The 18,004-nt window shown below is 40.1% G+C and overlaps 1 protein-coding gene across 5 annotated transcripts in view; it reads right to left on the minus strand.

Moving 5' to 3' along the window:
• Positions 1–18,004, minus strand: part of ADGRG6 (adhesion G protein-coupled receptor G6) — a 132,903-nt gene that overhangs the window by 20,587 nt on the left and 94,312 nt on the right. For all 5 annotated transcript variants that reach the window (XM_026504916.4, XM_026504915.4, XM_026504918.3 and 2 more), the window contains 10 exons: positions 17,463–17,673; positions 16,287–16,458; positions 14,808–14,948; positions 12,333–12,452; positions 10,657–10,702; positions 9,164–9,270; positions 5,181–5,308; positions 3,730–3,998; positions 2,451–2,547; positions 113–396 (listed from right to left, as the gene is read on the minus strand). In XM_026504916.4, the coding sequence (XP_026360701.2) occupies positions 113–396; positions 2,451–2,547; positions 3,730–3,998; positions 5,181–5,308; positions 9,164–9,270; positions 10,657–10,702; positions 12,333–12,452; positions 14,808–14,948; positions 16,287–16,458; positions 17,463–17,673 (1,575 nt within the window). The remainder of the gene's footprint in view (positions 1–112; positions 397–2,450; positions 2,548–3,729; positions 3,999–5,180; positions 5,309–9,163; positions 9,271–10,656; positions 10,703–12,332; positions 12,453–14,807; positions 14,949–16,286; positions 16,459–17,462; positions 17,674–18,004) is intronic.

Genomic DNA, 18,004 nt, shown 5'->3' on the forward strand with positions numbered 1-18,004 from the left:
CCTGGAACTATGTTCATTACTTGGAACGATGACATAGGGGCACTTGCCCCTAAGTGAAGCTGTTCATGATAAAACTGGAAGGCCGAAATCACAAAGGTACCACTTATCTTACCTTGTAACGAATTGAAGATGGAGAAGAGGTACATAAAAGGGACATTTAAGGGTCCCCAGGCAAAGAAAGCAAAACCCCATGTCATGCCCAGCAGAAACGTCAGGCTGACCACACTCCGCAAGTTCCTTAAAACCTCTTCACGCAGGGTCCGGTTGCTTCTTTTGCCGTTCCTCCCGCAGATTTGCACCATGACCACGATGAACATGGCAACATTCAGGAAAAACATGACTCCAAAATACCCGGCACAGGTCACATAAAATACGACTGGATCCTGGATCCAACAGCTTAAAGAGAAGAAGAAACCAGAAAGAAAAAGAGATTTATTACCATGTCCTGTTTACCGAAGACTTCTCCTGGCTTAGTTTGGGTTTCTGCAGATTTCACAGCTGGGCCCTTCTCAAAGCCTTTGGACAGTCACTTCATCTTGCTGGGCCTCAGTTTCTTTTTTGATGTTTACGTAGTTTTTTTGGTTTGTTTTAGATAGCCATCGTCTTAATATCAAGTTATTTAAGTCAACAGTTAAAAAGAAAACAAGCTGGCTTCTTGAATTCTGACTTGGCGTGAAGACACTCGGGGTTGGCTCACCCAAAACCAAGTCTAACCCCCTTTTCTCTTATGTGACTGCACTCCAGAGAATGGGAAACTTAAGTACTCATTCTCTCAATCTCTTTTGCAATCAAGGGCCGGCCATGTGGACCCTGTTCTACGAAATGACATGGAAGCAAAATCTGCTAGGGGATTTTTGGGAGAGGCCCTTATTTGCTCTTCTGCTTCCACCAGGGAAGCAAGCTCTGGAGCTGTAGCAACCGCCTTCTATCTTTGAGAGAAAGGCCAGGACTGCTGCAGACTCGCTGGTCCTGACATTTTCAGCCATAAAACCAATGCCAGTAGCTGCCTACTTCCATGTCTCCGGTCATGTAAGAAGAGTAAATTCCTACTTAAGACACACATAATCATGAATCCCATTACTGCTGCAAAATAATTCCTATTAATGTAATTGGTCTAGTTGAGGCAAGACCTTATTATAGAACTGTGATATTCCTGTAGCAACACTCCCCATGAACAGTTAGAAAGCTTACACCAATTACAACATCTTCATGAGACGACAAAGCATATACTTGATATCCGGAGTGATAAATATACATAGATAGATCAGAAAATAGATGAAAGTAATTTAATAATTGTACCATGTGTAAAGTGTTCAAGTCAACACACACTACAATTTGCAGAGGCCCACGGCTTAATTAATACTATGGGAGTTCTTAGGTACCTCAAAAATTGGATAAATTATTTAAAGTAATTAAAATTCATCTAAAAATTCTCATGAAAATGGTCTTCATTCTGGGTCATGTACCCCACACAGGAACATGATAGCTACAAAGGCAAAAACTGTCTTGAACATCTCTGAAACCCAGAACCTAACATGATTCCTGGCATATAATAAATGCTCAGTAAATGAGATTGTTGATGGCACAGCAATTTACTAAACGTTCTGTAAAGTCCTACGAGAGCTGACTAACATACTTGTGAAAGTCTCTTATTTGGGACCGATGCACTGACTTCTACTTTTAATGTATCTTTTTATAACAATCCCCAAAATGATGCTGCTTGTCTCTGGAGCTAATATCCCTCTACATTTGAAAGTCCCTGAGAATCCCGAAGTTTCTGACCTAGCTTCTTTATTTTCTACTAGTTCTTGTGGGGTTTTTTGAATGCAGTTTTGGAACTATAAGAGAAGGGAAGTCCATGAGAGAATGGAACACAGGTCGGACACTGACTGGATATGAAAATGTTCTCCATCCATGAAACGTGCACAGAATTGTGGTCTCACGGGTCTCATCTCAGGAGTAAGCTCCGTATGCATTCAATAATTCATTCAATCAACAAATACTTATTGAGTACCCATTACAGGCTAGAGAAAATATGAGAGAACTGCCAAAAGTGAACAATATCCAGACCTTGGTCTCTATGATCCCACAGCCTGAAGGGAGTTTACCAAATACAAATTCTGATTTCCTTTTCTTGAAGGTGTGTGTGGGCCTAAGGAGGGGCAGTCTTTTGGAATCCCCTCATAGCAGGATGGGTCTTCTGAGCCTAGAAGACCACATCCCAGACTTCCTCTGTAGTCCTGCAGATGACAGAGCGCAGGCGAACGTGGGGAAGCAGCTTAAGCAGTCCGGGCGCTCAGGCGAATTCAGCTGTGGAGCAGCAGAGACCTCAGCAAAGGCTTGCACATGCGTGGAGGCTCGCTACTGGCCTGGAAACGTGCACCACACTTTAGGAAGCAAAGGATATATACTCAGCACGGATAAATTCCCCACAAGTTCTTATTACTTACAATTCATCACCTTGTTCTTTTCCATAACTTTCTTTTCCGTAGACCTCATTTTGGTTTCTGCTTGCCAGAACAATGGACACGACTAAGGCAGGCAGACCTGTGGTAGAAAGACCATGACATAAGCAACCATTCTACCGTTCTGACACATCTGGGACTGCTTTGTAAGACTGATAATGGCAAGGGAAGAAAAAAAAAGAAGAAAAAGAAAACCCTCCATATCACAGAATCGAAATTTTTTAGAACTGGCAACTTTTTTAAAAGCAACAATACAACCCCGTCTTTTGTGTGGAACATCCAACCCTCACTGGCTAAAGTTAAAACCCATTCTTTAATGACAGATATTTAAATATTGCGTTTGCTTCCCGTTACTCATTAGAGAACACGAACCCGCTTTATTCCGAATCCAGAAGCAAAAGTGCTTCGTTAAGGACAGCCGTCATTCTGCCAGGGTTAGGGCAGTCAGGCAACAGCAAGTTTATTTTGCCCCTTTCTATGTAAAGACAACTCTTTAGAAACAGTGGGGGAGAAACTATGGGGCTGTAACGTTTTTACAGTCTCCTCTTTTCTCTCCAGAGAATCAATAAAGTATGCTCGTGTCTATTTCTTTGGGGAAGATCACACCAAGCTAATTCCCTGAGAGATGCTTTTAGTGACAAACACCTTGGAAATGTCCCATTCGTCTATATTGCCATCTGCAAAAAAAAAAAAAAAAAAAATTCTAAATGCTTGCTCCAATGTGAAGCCAGATAAAGAAAGGAGCCCATTTAGAAGATTCCAAACAGGCTAAGGCTACCATCCATGTCTGGCTGAGGAATCATGTTAAGAAGTTCAAGGCAAGAATTCTGTCAGCGTTCTGGTTGCACACACAAAAATAACATTCTCTCGCTGGATCCAGGACATGCGCATGTGTTCAGGGGGTGAGGACGGCAAGGAGTCTGAGCTGGCCTTTATATTTTGAAACATAATGGAAATGCACCCCTGTCTGCCAGCTGCTCCTTCAGACTTGGGTGGGCTGGCTCTGGTCACAGGAAATAAGTTTGTGGTGACTCAGGAGGCTAGGGCTTTTTCCTTTACTCCTGAATTTAGTAAAGACGGCTGAAGAGTTTTTAAAAATACCATTCCGAGGAAGGGATGTGGGGAGGTGGACATCAAATCCACATCATTCACAGTTTCGAAGCTTCTTTTAGCAGCTCTAATCTTTCGAAACAGGATTTTCCTATGAGAGACGGGCGATTTCCCTGACAGTAAAAACAAAACCAAAACGGTTTAGGAGGCTTACCCCAGCCAATGATGCAGAATTTCAGTATATATCTGCGAATGTAAGTGTTAAATACTTTAACCAGGGCAATGTACATGTGAATTGCTTCTAGCCCCATCCAGGTAAAGGTTGCAAGAAGGAAGAAATGGAGCAGGGCAGCAATGGCCGTGCAAAGGCCATCCACGTGAAATGAGGTGACCCAACCATCCAAGAGGAAGAGGAGGTTCAGGAACAGCAGGGCTGTACTCAAGTTCATCAGGATTTTGGAGGGATAGTCCCTTCGCAATTTTCTGAAAAAGGGAAAAAGAAAGAAGAGAAGGAATACTGTAAATTAATCTTTTAAGCACAAGCGGTAAATTCCTATTTTCTACAAAGCTCTGCAACGGAGCCATGCACGAGGAGGAGATTTGTATTTAATTAGGAGTATTTAAAGATATTTATGATGATTTGGCAAATTATAAAGTTTTTAAAAAATTTTTTTAAAGATTTTATTTATTTGAGACAGAAAGACACAGGGAGAGAGCGAGTGCGCAAGCAGGGGGAGAGGCAGAGGCAGAGGGAGAAGCAGGCTCCCCGCTGAGCAGAGAGCCCAATGTGGGGCTCGATCCCAGGACCTGGGATCATGACCTGAGCAGAAGACAGCCACCTAACAGACTGAGCCACCCAGGCGCCCCTGAAGTTTTTTTAATATTAATTTTATTTCAAAACTGTTTCCAACTGTTTATCAAATTTCCAATTAGTTTCAATGGATTGATTTTTTTTTAATCCAGGAAAAGTACTAGTTGTAAAAATGAGATTTCTGTTAAAAAAAAAATTTCTGTAAAATTTTCAGAAATTTCTTGATTTTTAATGAGGTAAGAATCCTTTAAAAAAAAAAAAGTTCCCATTGGGGTGCCTGGGTGGTTCACTTAGTTGAACATCTGCCTCTGCTTCAAATCATGACTGGGGTCCTGGGATGGAGCCCTGCCTCCAGGGTCCCTGCTCATGGAGGAGTCTGCTTCTCTCTTTCCCTCTGACCCTCCCCGTCTCCCCACCTGCTCATGCTCTGGGGTGAGCTCTCTCCCTCTCAGAATAAATAAATAATTAATGAATAAATAAATGAGTAAATGACTAAATAAAGAAATCTTTATAAAAAAAGGGTTCCTGTTTCAGGACTAATTTTATAAGATCTGTGAAGCAAATATTTTCATATTTACCATGTAAAAAGCACTTTATACAATTTTTATTTATATGATAATCATCTCTTATAGGTTTAAATTCATTTTATCCATAGACACACAATAATTATAAGCTAAGATTCTATAGTGAGAAAATTTATGTTACATGATAAACGTTATGAGAAACCTGAACATGAAAGTTGAACCACCCTCCGTGATTTGAAAAGTATGTAAGTATTTTTAAAAGCAAAGGCAATTTTCTTATTCCCATTTTGGGACACTAGCACTGGGTTTTGACAGATAAAAATTACTTACTCAAAAGCAACATATGTCAGGAGAGTTGCTGCTGAAAATATAGCAGATATCCCACACCCAATATAGGTGATGAAGGTGAGAAGTTTGGTGTTTCTTGCATCTATCTGTGAGGCAGTTCCTTGAAGGTCCTACATAAGACATGGGAAGCAGCTGTTAAGGATCTCTCTTTTCACGGGAATGGTGTTTTATTAGAAAGTTCACTGCTAGCACTGACAATCTTAGCTCAATCTGAGGGCTAAAAAAACAGTGCAAATCAAGATGGAAGCTTCCGTTTATTGTACTCTTGCCCATCATTCCATGCAAAAGTGTAGCATTATGGAGAGTTGCATAGCGTGAAGAGCAAAACCACTGGGTTGGTCCCGACCAGAAACTGGGGAGAAAGTCACTGCCTTGCATAGTAGATGATCAGGCCCATTGCTAACATTTGCAGGGCTAGGGACACAGGTAAAAATAGAGGCCACCATGGTCAATGGGAACCCTCAGGCAAGCGATGGCTCTTTGTCCAGTAGGGAGGGGCCCAACCAGTGGGCAGCGAGACTGGGCCTCCGAGCGCCATGCTGGGGATCTTTACTATGGTCATTTCAAAGCTTGGCATGTATTGGGTTGGGTGGTCTATATTTCTTTTTCATAAATGAGAAGCCATTACGGATTTTTAGATCATAGTTGCTGTTGTTGTTGTTTTATTTAAGTCTCTGTAGACCTGAAAGGACACCATTTAAAGTGTTAGGGGTTGTGGAATGGAAAGAAGTAAACACCTTCTAGCATATTAACATGAAGCATTAATTTCACTATGCAGAGGCAGACTTGTAAAGTCTGGGCCTGGGAGGGAAATCTTTCTTTTCTTCCTTAAATAGGGAATTGGGTTAGGCATCAATCTTGAGTTAAGACCATCCCTCAATCCTGGTTGGAGAAGGACAGACACCTCCGTTTTGCAGATGTTCAAAAGTGGAGCCTTCTTGGAGAAAGGCCATATTCCCAAGGGGATACCTAATTTAAAATTTCAGGTCTTAAATTACAAAAAAGAAAGTTTGTTTTATAAGCTTTTCATTTTATGTGTTAATTCTCTTTAATTTTCACCAACATGTCAATAAAATGCGTTACTCACATACAAAGCTTCCAGTAGGTGGTATTTGCATGTGAGTATGTGTGTGTGAAATGATGACAGGATATTCAGTCTGTGGTTTGGCTGAGGCAGTAAGAAACAGGTAACAGCCCTTCTGTGGCTCCCAGAAATGCACAGTGATTGAATCCAGCAGACACAGGGGCTCTGGGTCAGAAGGGACTTAGCCTTCCCTTCTCTCCCAGGACTCCCTCCAAACATGGAAGGACCTGGGACTCCCCTGGCACATGGGATGGAGTTCAAGTCAGTGCCAGCGGACTCACAGATACGTTACCCTGACCAACATTTTGGCTGCTCCAGGATTTCATGGAACAGAGAAATGGTCTTGGGGAATCTCCAGGTGACTTGTGATTAACTTTTGAGAAAAACTTGCGGCTCCCATCTAGGTGAGGGGGTAAACTTGCCAGCCAATATTAAAACCACAATTTAAAGTGTAAATTAAATAAAATCATGTTTACTATTACACATCCACACACACAACTTTCGTGTTGTTTTGTACTTTTAGAGAATGAAGAATATGCAAATATTTATTCCTCTGAACTAGCCAATATGAAAATGTAGTCATGTTAAAAGTATTAAAATCAGTTTTACTACAAGGAAATGTTAATAGAGGACATTAAATCCTTCACACATTTGTAGATTAGAAGATATAGTTATGGGTCTGGGGTACATTTTTTAACTTCCCATATGGTAAATGTGTCATGGGGCAATGCAGACTCTGGGAATATCTTAATAAGTGAATAAAGAATTTATAAAGCAAGAAAGTCTCTTAGCAAAGTGTTGGTGGTCTGGAAAAGCTGAGAGGACATGGGCTCATCGCCAGGAAGGATAAATTCTGGAAAGTTTTTCTCCCAGCAATTTATAAACTTGTAAGAGCAGCCAACGTGTAAAGGATAGTACTAAAAAAAAATGCATATATTCACATATATGTAAAACCAATTATTTAGTCAAATGGCAACAGAAAAATGCACAATTATAAATATGTAATAAAATTCGAACAATATGTGAAGAAACTAAACAAAGTAACGGGAAGCCGAACTCTGGTTACATATAAATTGCTGCTATATACTGAATTGTATTACTGTCAACTATTTATCTAACCTTCGACCTACCACATACATAAACCTGCTCAAACACACACACGCACACACACACATACATGTGTGCACATGCACACAATTCAAATAGCTGGATGAATTAAGCTAAAGCTTATATAATACCTGAATGAATAATGATGCAAAGTAAGTGTTTTCTAAAAGAATGTCTGCTGTCACTTTTGCAGAAAGAAGAACCTAGAAGTTAAAATTGAGCGTGTTTTGGGGCACCTGGGTGGCTCAGTCAGTGCAGCCTCTGACTCTTAATTTCCACTCGGGTCATGATCTCAGGGTCCTGAGATAGAGCCCGGCATAGGGCTCTGCGCTCAGTGTAGAGACCATCTGCTTAGATCCCCTTCCCCAGGCCATGCTATCTCTCTAAAATAAATACATAAATAAAATCTTTCAAGAAAAACTGAGAGTGTCTTTGGTTGTTTGTTTTTTAACTTAGGCAAAACAAGCTATAGTTTAATTGTTCATTTTCATGCTCTGGCAGTAAAGAAAAATATTTATATTTTGGGAAAGTTAAAAGGTTATTTGCTACGATTATTGCCTTTATCAATGACTTGTTTTATCCCTCAGAGCATTTATGCAGTAGACTGTTAGGAAAATCACTTGCAGGACGGCCATATGACAATGGCCGTTTACATAGGCCAAGTGGGTTCATGAGCCTAATGCCACATTCCACAGCCCCTACTGCTCCTGCCCAGTCCAACGAGAAGTGGGGGTAAGATCTAAGAGAGGGGAAAACATAACCAAGATGTCTGTGATTCAAATTCAAAAAGCTTTACTGTCTCAGCATAGGTGACTGCCATCATCATTAAAAAAAAAAAAAAAAACGTGGTTTGATCCTTGGGAACTATACCAAATACCAGAAACAGCAGGGCTGTTACAATCCGGAGGATGCACGAGAAGAGCATCTGCAAAAACCACGTGGAGGAGATACAAGACAGAGGAGTAAGTCTGTGGGCGAATTCAAAGGAGTTGCTACATGGAGGGCAACTCGGGAAAATGTGGTGGGATGAAAAAAAACATGTCGATGTGATCTAATTTTTGTTTAAAACTGTTGGACAGGCTGGCGAATGAGATAAAAATAGGGTCATGGGAAAGAAGGAAGGAAGGAAAGAATAATACGAAGCCCTAGTGGTAAGAGACATGTCACACCCCTGTCTTCTCTTGCAGGCCTGAAGACGCCATGCTGTCCTGGTCCTTAGTCTGTCCTAACAGGCTGTGCTCTCCGGGGATGGGGTGGGGGTGGCAGTTGAGAGTTGTGGGGGGGCTGCATCATTTTGGGTGACAGCTGGATCACCTAGCCGAGTACCTGCTATAAAGACACATTCGATCCAATGAGTGCTAATGCAAGAACAATATTTTATCAAACTTTTCACAGTTCCCTTCCGTGTGAGTAAAACCCAACATTGTCTTCCCCTTTAACTTTTCTCTCTCCCTCCCTCCTTTCCTCTCTCTCTGTCTCCCCGACTCTGTTTCTCTCTTAATTCAAGAGTCTCATGGTGATTTTCTTGTTTCTAGGATTATCTATCATTGCTGTTAATGCTACGGAAAAAAAAAAAAAGCAAGGTTCTTTTTTTATAATTACTGTTATATATTTTAAATATGCGATCTCTGCTAATTAGCAAGATTCATGGTACAGATGACAATTACCAGGAAATAATTCCCCAAACACACAATCTAAAAAGGCTGACTTACAAAAAGAAGTATGCCTTCCCAAATTACATCATTCCAAATGAGTTTAGAAATTCCTCCCCTACCATCAGAACTCCAAAGTGTGTGAGGTGGTTACATAAGCAGACCGTCTCGCTCTCATCTGAATCTCTGTGTGCCACACATCCTGACGTGTTCCAAAATCCAGAACCTTCTGTAAGAGGAAGTCCACAAACAGTGTGAAAATAACAGCAGGCCAGTTCCTTTTCTATAATGGATGATATCTTCTTTAGGAAAATATGCCTCAGTCTTTTCTGCCTTGCAGTTTATCAAACAGATACTATTCTTAAAGCTGCCAATACTTAGAATAATTTAGATTCCCGGAATCACAGAATGTTAGTGCTGGGTTGTCAGTGAGAGATTATCTAGTCAGTGGTTTTTAACTATGTTCTAGGGAAGTGCCTCAGGGGTCCTGCAAAAGTTCGATTCTAGTTTAACTTTTAATGCATTACAAAATAAACTTCCATGAAAAGAGTATCCCCTTTCAAATAAGCTACATACTAATGAAGTCTCTGAAGATCAACACCTTTTTTTTCTTAGGGCAGCCTCTACTTTTGCAAAGACGTCAGAACAAACAGAGGTCTGCATTCTATGACGTACCCAGCGATCACGCACAGTGGCAACTTATTATAAATGCCTTTAATGCATCTTATCGGACTATTATGGTAGGAGGTAGAATATGAGCAATGCATATATTTAAAGAATATTTTAAGTCTGCAAGGTGCTATCATTTTTAATGATGTATCTAGTGAATCCACTTTCTCAAAACTGTGCGAATAGAAACCAAACAACAACAAAACTTCCATCTGTAATAAGGCTCACCAAAAACAGAGGTGGGGACACGATGTAGCCAGAATAACCCCACTGGGGATCCCCAAGGGAAGGTGACCCTTAGGGGGCCGAGGTGGGAGGTTTCATAGCTTGTCCTTCCCATCAAAGAGATCCCCACACCTTATCTCGTGACTTCTCCCTTCATTTTGCCTCTTTCTCTTAATTGTTGGATGCCATCTTGGAGGCAGTTCCTTTCTTTCAAGGGATATATATATATAACATACCATATATATATATATATATATATATATATATATATATATATATATATATATTATAACGACTTCTTATTTATGCTCCTATAGTATGCTTTCCCCATCATCTGAGGTCTGGTAGCTAGATTCTAAATTGTGTGCCTCATGCATATTAATAATATCCTCAGAAGTACCCTTAAAAGAATGAGATCAAGCATATATTGATGTTCACCTAAAAGTGGCAATCAAAGTGTATACCGTATTTTATAAATAACTGAAATCAAAGAGGTTGTTTGGTTAAAAAAAAAAAGTTTACTTATTTCTTCTTGCAATGAGTAAAAAGTTGCAGAAATTAGGCTCACTTCCCCAGCTACCTAAACTACACTTTTCAGTTCAGTTGTCATCACACTTACACTGTGACTCACTCTGGCTGGGGTGGAATGAAAGGAAACGGGGGTGTCTAACAATGTTTAAAATTCAGTTGTTCTTAAGACAGCCAATATTTTAAAACTTACCGTTTTTGTTCAGATCCCAGAAGGCACAGATGGGATGAGGCACTGCCTATATTAACATAAGAATAAACATGCGAAATTGTGTTTAAAATAAGTGAAAAAATCTTATGATCTGAATATGGGAAAAGAGTCAAAATGCTAAGGTTTTCATGAAGAAATAGACCAGTATCAGTCATGCCAATGCGACCTAGGAATGACAGGCGGTCCAGAAAGATCTCTTCTCACAGAGACTTCAAGTGGAAATCAGCCATAATCTCATGACGAATCGTGCTTCCCGTTTGTCTAAAGGTTGCTATATATGTCCCATCATAAAATGCTATCCTTAGCATTTATCAAAGTGCTTGACATTGTAACTTCACTTCATCTTCAAAATTCTCCTTTATGCCTAAGGATGTGCCCGGAATTGAAAGTAGGGATTCAAATAGATATTTGCACACCCATGTTCACAGTGACGTTATTCCCGATAACCAAAAGGTGGAAGCAATCAAAGTACTCACTGATGGACGAAATGGATACAAAAATGTAGGAGATATACGTACATATATAGAGAGAATATTATCCAGCCTTAAAAAGGAAGGAAATTCTGGTACATCCTATAATATGGATGAACTTTGAAAAAGATTATGTTAAATGAAATAAGCTAGTCACAAAAGGAAAAATACTATATGATTCCAATTACATGAAGTGCGTAGAGTGGTTAAGTTCATAGAGACGGAGAGTAAAATGGTGGTTGCGGGGGCCCAGGGGAAGGGAAATGGGGAGCTACTATATAACGGTTCACAGTGTTGGTTGGGGAACACGAAACAGTTACGGTGATGATGACTCGATGGGTGCAGAACAATGGGAATGTACTAAAATGTCACAGAACGGTACATTTAAAAATGGTTATAACAGTAAATATTATGTAATGTATATTTTACCACAATAAAAAAATTCTTCATGGATGAAGGAGCTGAAACAAAGGAAGCCAAAGGGTAGAACAAGGACGTCTCAGAGGGCTCGGTGACAAAGCCAGGCTAGTTCTTAGATGACCTAACTTCCAAGCCTCAGTCCTTATCAGCCAGCTTCCTTCCTGCCTGCCTTCCTGCCTACCTAATAAATGGGAGAATCAGGAGTGGGGCCCTCTAGAAAAGAGGGCAAAGCCTGTGCCTGGCCTTACCTGGGACTAAAAGAACCCTCATATAATTTTATCGAATAAACAGATGATAGCAAGGGCAATGAAGCAACAAAAAAGGCAACATTTGCCAAGATTCTAGATAACTGCTAACCTCTCAAAAAATGAGTTGACCCTGCCCTGTTTCCCTTCTGCTTTCCCAGGAGCAGTAATTTCTGACTTTAAAAAACAACCCGAGCCTTTTAATGGCAGGATTGTGCAACTGCATCTGAATCTAATTTCTCAAAGTAATGTGTCGTTCCTTAAAAAGAGGGGTCCTTTTCTTCACTCTCATTCTTCTGATGACTGAATCCTAGAGGGGACGAATTCCCCCACCTGCCAACATTTACCGTGATGTTACAGCACCCCCTGCTCAACTCTTCTCCCGTTTTGGGGAAATTGCCCCCCCTCAAAAAAGTGCCAGTTGAATAAAATTCTTACCATGTAGGAAAAAAAAAAAAAAAGGCCTCACGCTTCTCTGAATTAGTCTGCCTCTGATCCATTGTTCTTTGTAGCATTTTCTTACCTGGCTTCTCGTATGTTTGATTTTAATTCGAACAGGATCCTTCAGACCCTGGATAGTAATGTTTCCAATACTGCATGCCATCACATAACTCACTAAGGTGCCTTTCTTGGTTTCTACATCCTTTTAAAGAAAAAAAAAAAAAGATTATTAGTCAGAAGTACCCTTGTATTTCATATTGGTGCTCCAAACACGCAAACTGTCGGCACTTCTTACATTTAAGATTTTCAATTATAGAACGTCCTGTTTATAAGATCAAATTGCTGGCTTTCCTGAAAGAGCTTTGCTATTTCCCTTATTATAATAAATACATTGAGGGAACATTATGAGCTGATGCTGTAAGACAATGTTCATAAAACCTCACTCTTGATTGCTGTGACTGAGGTCAGCCCGTTACCATCTGAAACAACGCGAACCCAGAAATAACGTACTCATAAAAAGCCACGAAACAATCAGATCATTTCCCTGCCCTAGAAACAGATGAAGTTGTTTGCCGTTAGAGAAGTATAAAAGAAATACGGTGTGAAAAAAAAAACAAACAGAAAAAACAATTCCTGTTTCACATATTTGCCAACAGCCTGACGTGTTTAGTAAGTTACAACTAAATGGAATTCTACCAGAGGAAGGTCCCATCCACTGCCAAGGTCCCATCCATTCCCCCCCAAAAAACTTTTTTTTTTTTTTCAGATTCATTTATTTACGAAAGAAAGCGAGTGGGTGTGGGGGCAGAGGGAGAGAGGCTTATGCAGACTCTATACTGAGCGAGGAAGCGAGGAGGACGGGCTCAATCTCACGACTCAGAGATCATGACCTGAGCCAAAACTCGGGGTCACTTAACTAGCTGCGCCACCCAAGTGCCCCCATCCAGAACTTGTACCTTCTCTGATCGCATACGCGCCACCCTCTGATCGCTTACGCGCCACCATCAGGAAGTCAAAGCAGTGAGTCCACGCTGCAAGGGCTGGGGCCAACAGCGCGTCTCTCAGCAAGAGTGTCTCTTAGTCCTCCTCCCCTCGTGGTTTTCTTGTCAAACCTCCTGTATTGCTCTCTTGCAGCTTGTACATCAGTTGTTTGGGAATAATTACAGGATTTCTTCCATGCCAAATAAATCTCAGCATTCAGAATATGGTTTTTTATTACTTTTATGTGATTGTGCTCAGTAAAGTTGGTCTTTCTTGTCTTTTCTTTAAAACAGACTCAGATCTTGTTCGCTATGTTAGGGGAGTACCAGAGAACCCTTGAAATCTTTGGACTCTGCTATCAATTTACTTTAAAAACCAAATACATGTTTCTCAATAATATGTTGATTGGGAGATGCCAAGGGAAAAGGGAAAGGTAGCGTGCAGAAGAGAGACTCAAAATGAAACGGTGACAGAATCTTACAGTTTTAACCTTTCTCCCGAACCCCTCTCTCTGGGCTCAACCTCTCCTCTGAAGAGAGCCTCCTCCACCACCCATCACATTTTTGTGACACATATTGCATTTTTTATTTCTAAAGGTGGCGTTATAAGCCTCAGATAAATTTAATAAATGCAGTTTTATCTGTTCATATCTATTAAAGCCTTCAGAATAATTAATTACATTCTTAATTTACTCAAAATTTTTATATAGCTTGCTGCTAAAACATTTACTGAAAAAATTTTAAAATTTTAGAATTATTGTAAATGATTTCATGGTATTTCTTTCTCTTATCTGTAACTTTTATTGCCAAGCCTCTGTACATGACAGTTGGAAGCAATTCTATTGGCCTTGAGACTTGGCTGTTTTCTCTTACCCTGATGGCATTGTTTAATATATACTGGTATCTTTAATTTAATAGATAACTTTTATTTTTTAAAAAGGGCTCAGTGAAACTACTCTGCATCAGGTTGCACTTTCAAAGGCAACCAGAGGTCACCCGTGTTTGCTGGCAGTGAACTTTCTAGTGTCTAGAAATGATGCCAATAAAAATGACAATATGTGCTCAGCACAATGCCACCCCACTCTGGGGATGTGTGAAGGCCAAAGGTCATTTGAAATATTAATGGGAAAACTGATTAAAGCCAAGAATGCTGCTCATTATGTAAACAGTGCTTCCTGCTGAATTTTAAAAAACAGACACAAAAACCAAACCTTTCCTTTGGCACACAATTTCTTTGACTCTGAAGGTCTAAATTGCTGGAGAGCATAAAATGTTTAACAAAAGGAATAATAAATAGTCCCTTCTCCACAAATTCCATTCCTAATTGTGCCATGCAAGTCTTAATCTAACATTTGATTTATTTAAAAAGCCTAAATGAACATATCCTGTAATAAGCATATAATCACCTGAAACAAAATGCTTAGCTAATTATGTTAAAATTTTTCATTTTTGAAGATACAGTAGGTTAATTTCTCTATGCCTCTTGATATAGTTTCAAGGAATCCAAACTTTTATTGTTTTCCTTTTGAGCAAAGAAACTCAATTTGCAATTGAAAAATAATTTAATGAACCCTTACCTGGAAAAGCCCAGTTTTATTGAAGAAAGTAAACTGTGCTCTTTTAACCAATACAGAATCTTCCTGACTTAAATTCTCAAGTAAGTTTGGAGGCAAAATTACAGAAGCCAATGGATCCATTTGTCCACTCTCAAAATCCATCTGTCACACACAGAGAGATACACAGGTTGAGTAATGACAAATTACAATGATAACTACTCCAGGTACTGAACGAGGCAGAAGGGCTAACTGGCTCGGGCCAGTGCTTCCCTCCACTGGAGTCCCTGCCCTCCTGAATGAATCCCTACAGACAAAAGCCTGGATCTCATCTGAGTTTTGCAAATGTGGAAACACAGAAGATGCACTGATTTTAAGGCAAATTGAGAAATCTACAAATCAGTGAACATCTTCAAGTATTAAGAGTGAGATTTACACTTAATAAATTTTGAGCTTTTCTCAAAACACCTAGTGAAAGATAACTACAGAAAAGGGAAAAAAAACCTGATTGCTGAGACTGAGTATGTCTGCACAGAGGAAGCAGTGGAAGTTTTATTAATACTCTTGGATATCATTTTCCCTGAACCCACACACCAGGCCAAAACGTGTCTTCCCGCAAATGGATTCGGAATGAGACCAAGGCTGACCAAGTTTTCAGTCTTAAATGTGAAACAGAAATATCCAAAAGAGCCCCTACTCTCAAGCAGAAAAACGTCCTTCCTTTTATCCAGATTTTTAAATATTCTATCTTGGTGTGTCTCCACAGGGGAGAAGCAGTACGCGCCACCGTGTGCCCTCCCATGTCCAGGACGATGTTGTGCTCATCTCAGTTGCCCACGTGGCTAACACTAATGCACAGTAGGAACCTGAAAATCATTTGCTGAAGGGCCACTTGCACAGGGCAGAGAGGCTCTCCATTAGCCTGTCCAGCCTCAGCACTGCGTACCCCTCCCAGGCTTCACGCCACTGGCTCTCAGAGCGCCATTCAAAGACTGGCACCATCGGCAATGCCCGGGAACCTGTTCCAAGTGCAAACTTTGGAGATCCACCCAGGACCTACTAAATTAGAATCTCTGGGGATGCGAGCCTGCAATCTGTTCTGTCAAGTCCTCCAGGTGATTTAATGCAGTTTGACAAAACTGGCATGGTTGAATGCATGACGCTTCTTCCCCCACCAGGCCCTGAATAAAGCCCTTTCTTCTGACTGAGCGGATGCCCTCCCACCACCCTCAAGAGGGGTTTCCCACTCCCGGCTGAACACTTAGTTCCACTATCACCTCTTGTAGAAGGTAAGCTGGCCACCTTCAGAACACAGGTGCTAAAAGGACACCTGCTTTCAGTGTCCACGTACCTGCAGCTACTGCTACTATTAAGCTTAGCCAGTGTCCTGACCTACCTGCCCACCACCCCGCCGACCAAGAACTTCAGGTAGAAACTGGCAAGTGATCAGATAGCTTTTCTTGGTCTAATTAATTAAAACTAAAGAAACCACTGGCTCATTACCTGGAAATAGGATTCATTATTGCTTGGAAGACTGATGCTAAAATTTGAAATTTCATTTGTCCCTGGGGACAGGGATGATACTCCAAGAGCCAAATTCCGAGTTGTAATATTCACGCGTGATATGCTGTTTAGGTCTATCTTGAAGGCCAATTCATCAATTGTTTTTAAAGCTCTAAAGAAATAACAATACCACTGTTAAGTAACACGTTTTATGTACTTGTACACATGTGATTGGCAACAGGACAAAATACAACCCAAGCAAAATCGTCTTTAAATTTTCTGATCTTCACATGAATACCAATAAACCACAACAACATCAGTTAAAACACAGAATCATTGTGATGAATGCATCCTCAAGAGAATACGTTATACTTTGAGGAATACCAACAGTTAAATCACCCTAAACAAATACTGTTTTTCACCTTCCAGCCTTTCTTTCCTCATATAAAAAAATACTTTTTCCATTCTATAACTGATTGAGAATCAAAGGAAAATAATGAGGTAAAAGCATTTTTTGGACTCTATGACACTATAAAAAATTGTAATTATTATGTAGATAAGGTAGTCAAAACATACATTTTAACAATATAAAATTTTCATTGAAGAAATCTGGTTGAAAGGAAGGAAATAAGAAATACTAACACATTAAATGAAATAACTGGATGCAAACTAATTGTGGAAAAACAGGTACATTTCACATGCGCTGAGCATTTTCATTCCTGAAGTACAACGATCACACAGCTATGGTATGTCATGTCACAGTCCGTAGGACAGAATTTACAGTGACCAAGTTATGCCTAAAAGACATGAGCTGAATGTTTGCTAAGTGTCTCCTTTGCAAGCAAAGTGCCCTATGCTAATATATATAATAGCTTATCTTGTGAATTAATTCCGGTTAGCATTTTTTCAGATGAGAAATGACATATTGATTATGTTTTTCTAGGGCTATTTATCTATCTTGCCAGATGGACAATCCTAATCATTTTGTAAATTTTATTTCTCAAGAAAGAAAATAGAGAACTTTGAAGTCACTTTGTGAATGATCTTGGGAAATATCCACAGATCTTCTGGAGCTTTAAATGATGAAAGCTGGCCACCAAGGATTCAGATAACTGAGAAATTACATAACATGTATCCAACAAATTTTACTCTCCAGAAGGAAAAAAAAATACTTACTCAGAAGAAGACTCAAGCAAGTCACTGTCTGGACTGGTTAAGATATTGGAAAATATATTCATTAAAGTTGAACCAAGCGTTATATCAATGTTTTCTTCTTTATTCACAATCCTTTTGACCTGTTCTACAATGCTGGTAATATTGGCTGAGCTTAAGGTCTGCCCATCACCAGTTAAATTTAAAATCTGGTTGGCCACTTCATTTGCTTCATCTAAAAAAAGACCGAAAAAAACAACAAAATTTTGAACATTTCAGGAATCCAAAACATACTATGATATTTCACTTCGTAGTCCCAACTTTGGAGGGACCAATATTCATATATAGTTCTAAGAGAAATGTCCCTAGAATCTCAAAAAATAAGTGCATATCTGCTGCTTAAAAATAATAGACAACTAGGGGCCCCGGGGTGGCTCAGTCGGTTAAGCCTCTGCCTTCGGCTCAGGTCCTGATCTCAGGGTCTTAGGATCTACCAGCAGCGGGTTCCCTGCTCAGTGGGGAGTCTGCTTCTCCCTCTGCCTGTCCCCCCCAGCTCATGCTCTCCT

This window comes from Ursus arctos, unplaced genomic scaffold (assembly GCF_023065955.2).
Source record: "Ursus arctos isolate Adak ecotype North America unplaced genomic scaffold, UrsArc2.0 scaffold_13, whole genome shotgun sequence".
Lineage (NCBI taxonomy): Eukaryota > Metazoa > Chordata > Mammalia > Carnivora > Ursidae > Ursus > Ursus arctos.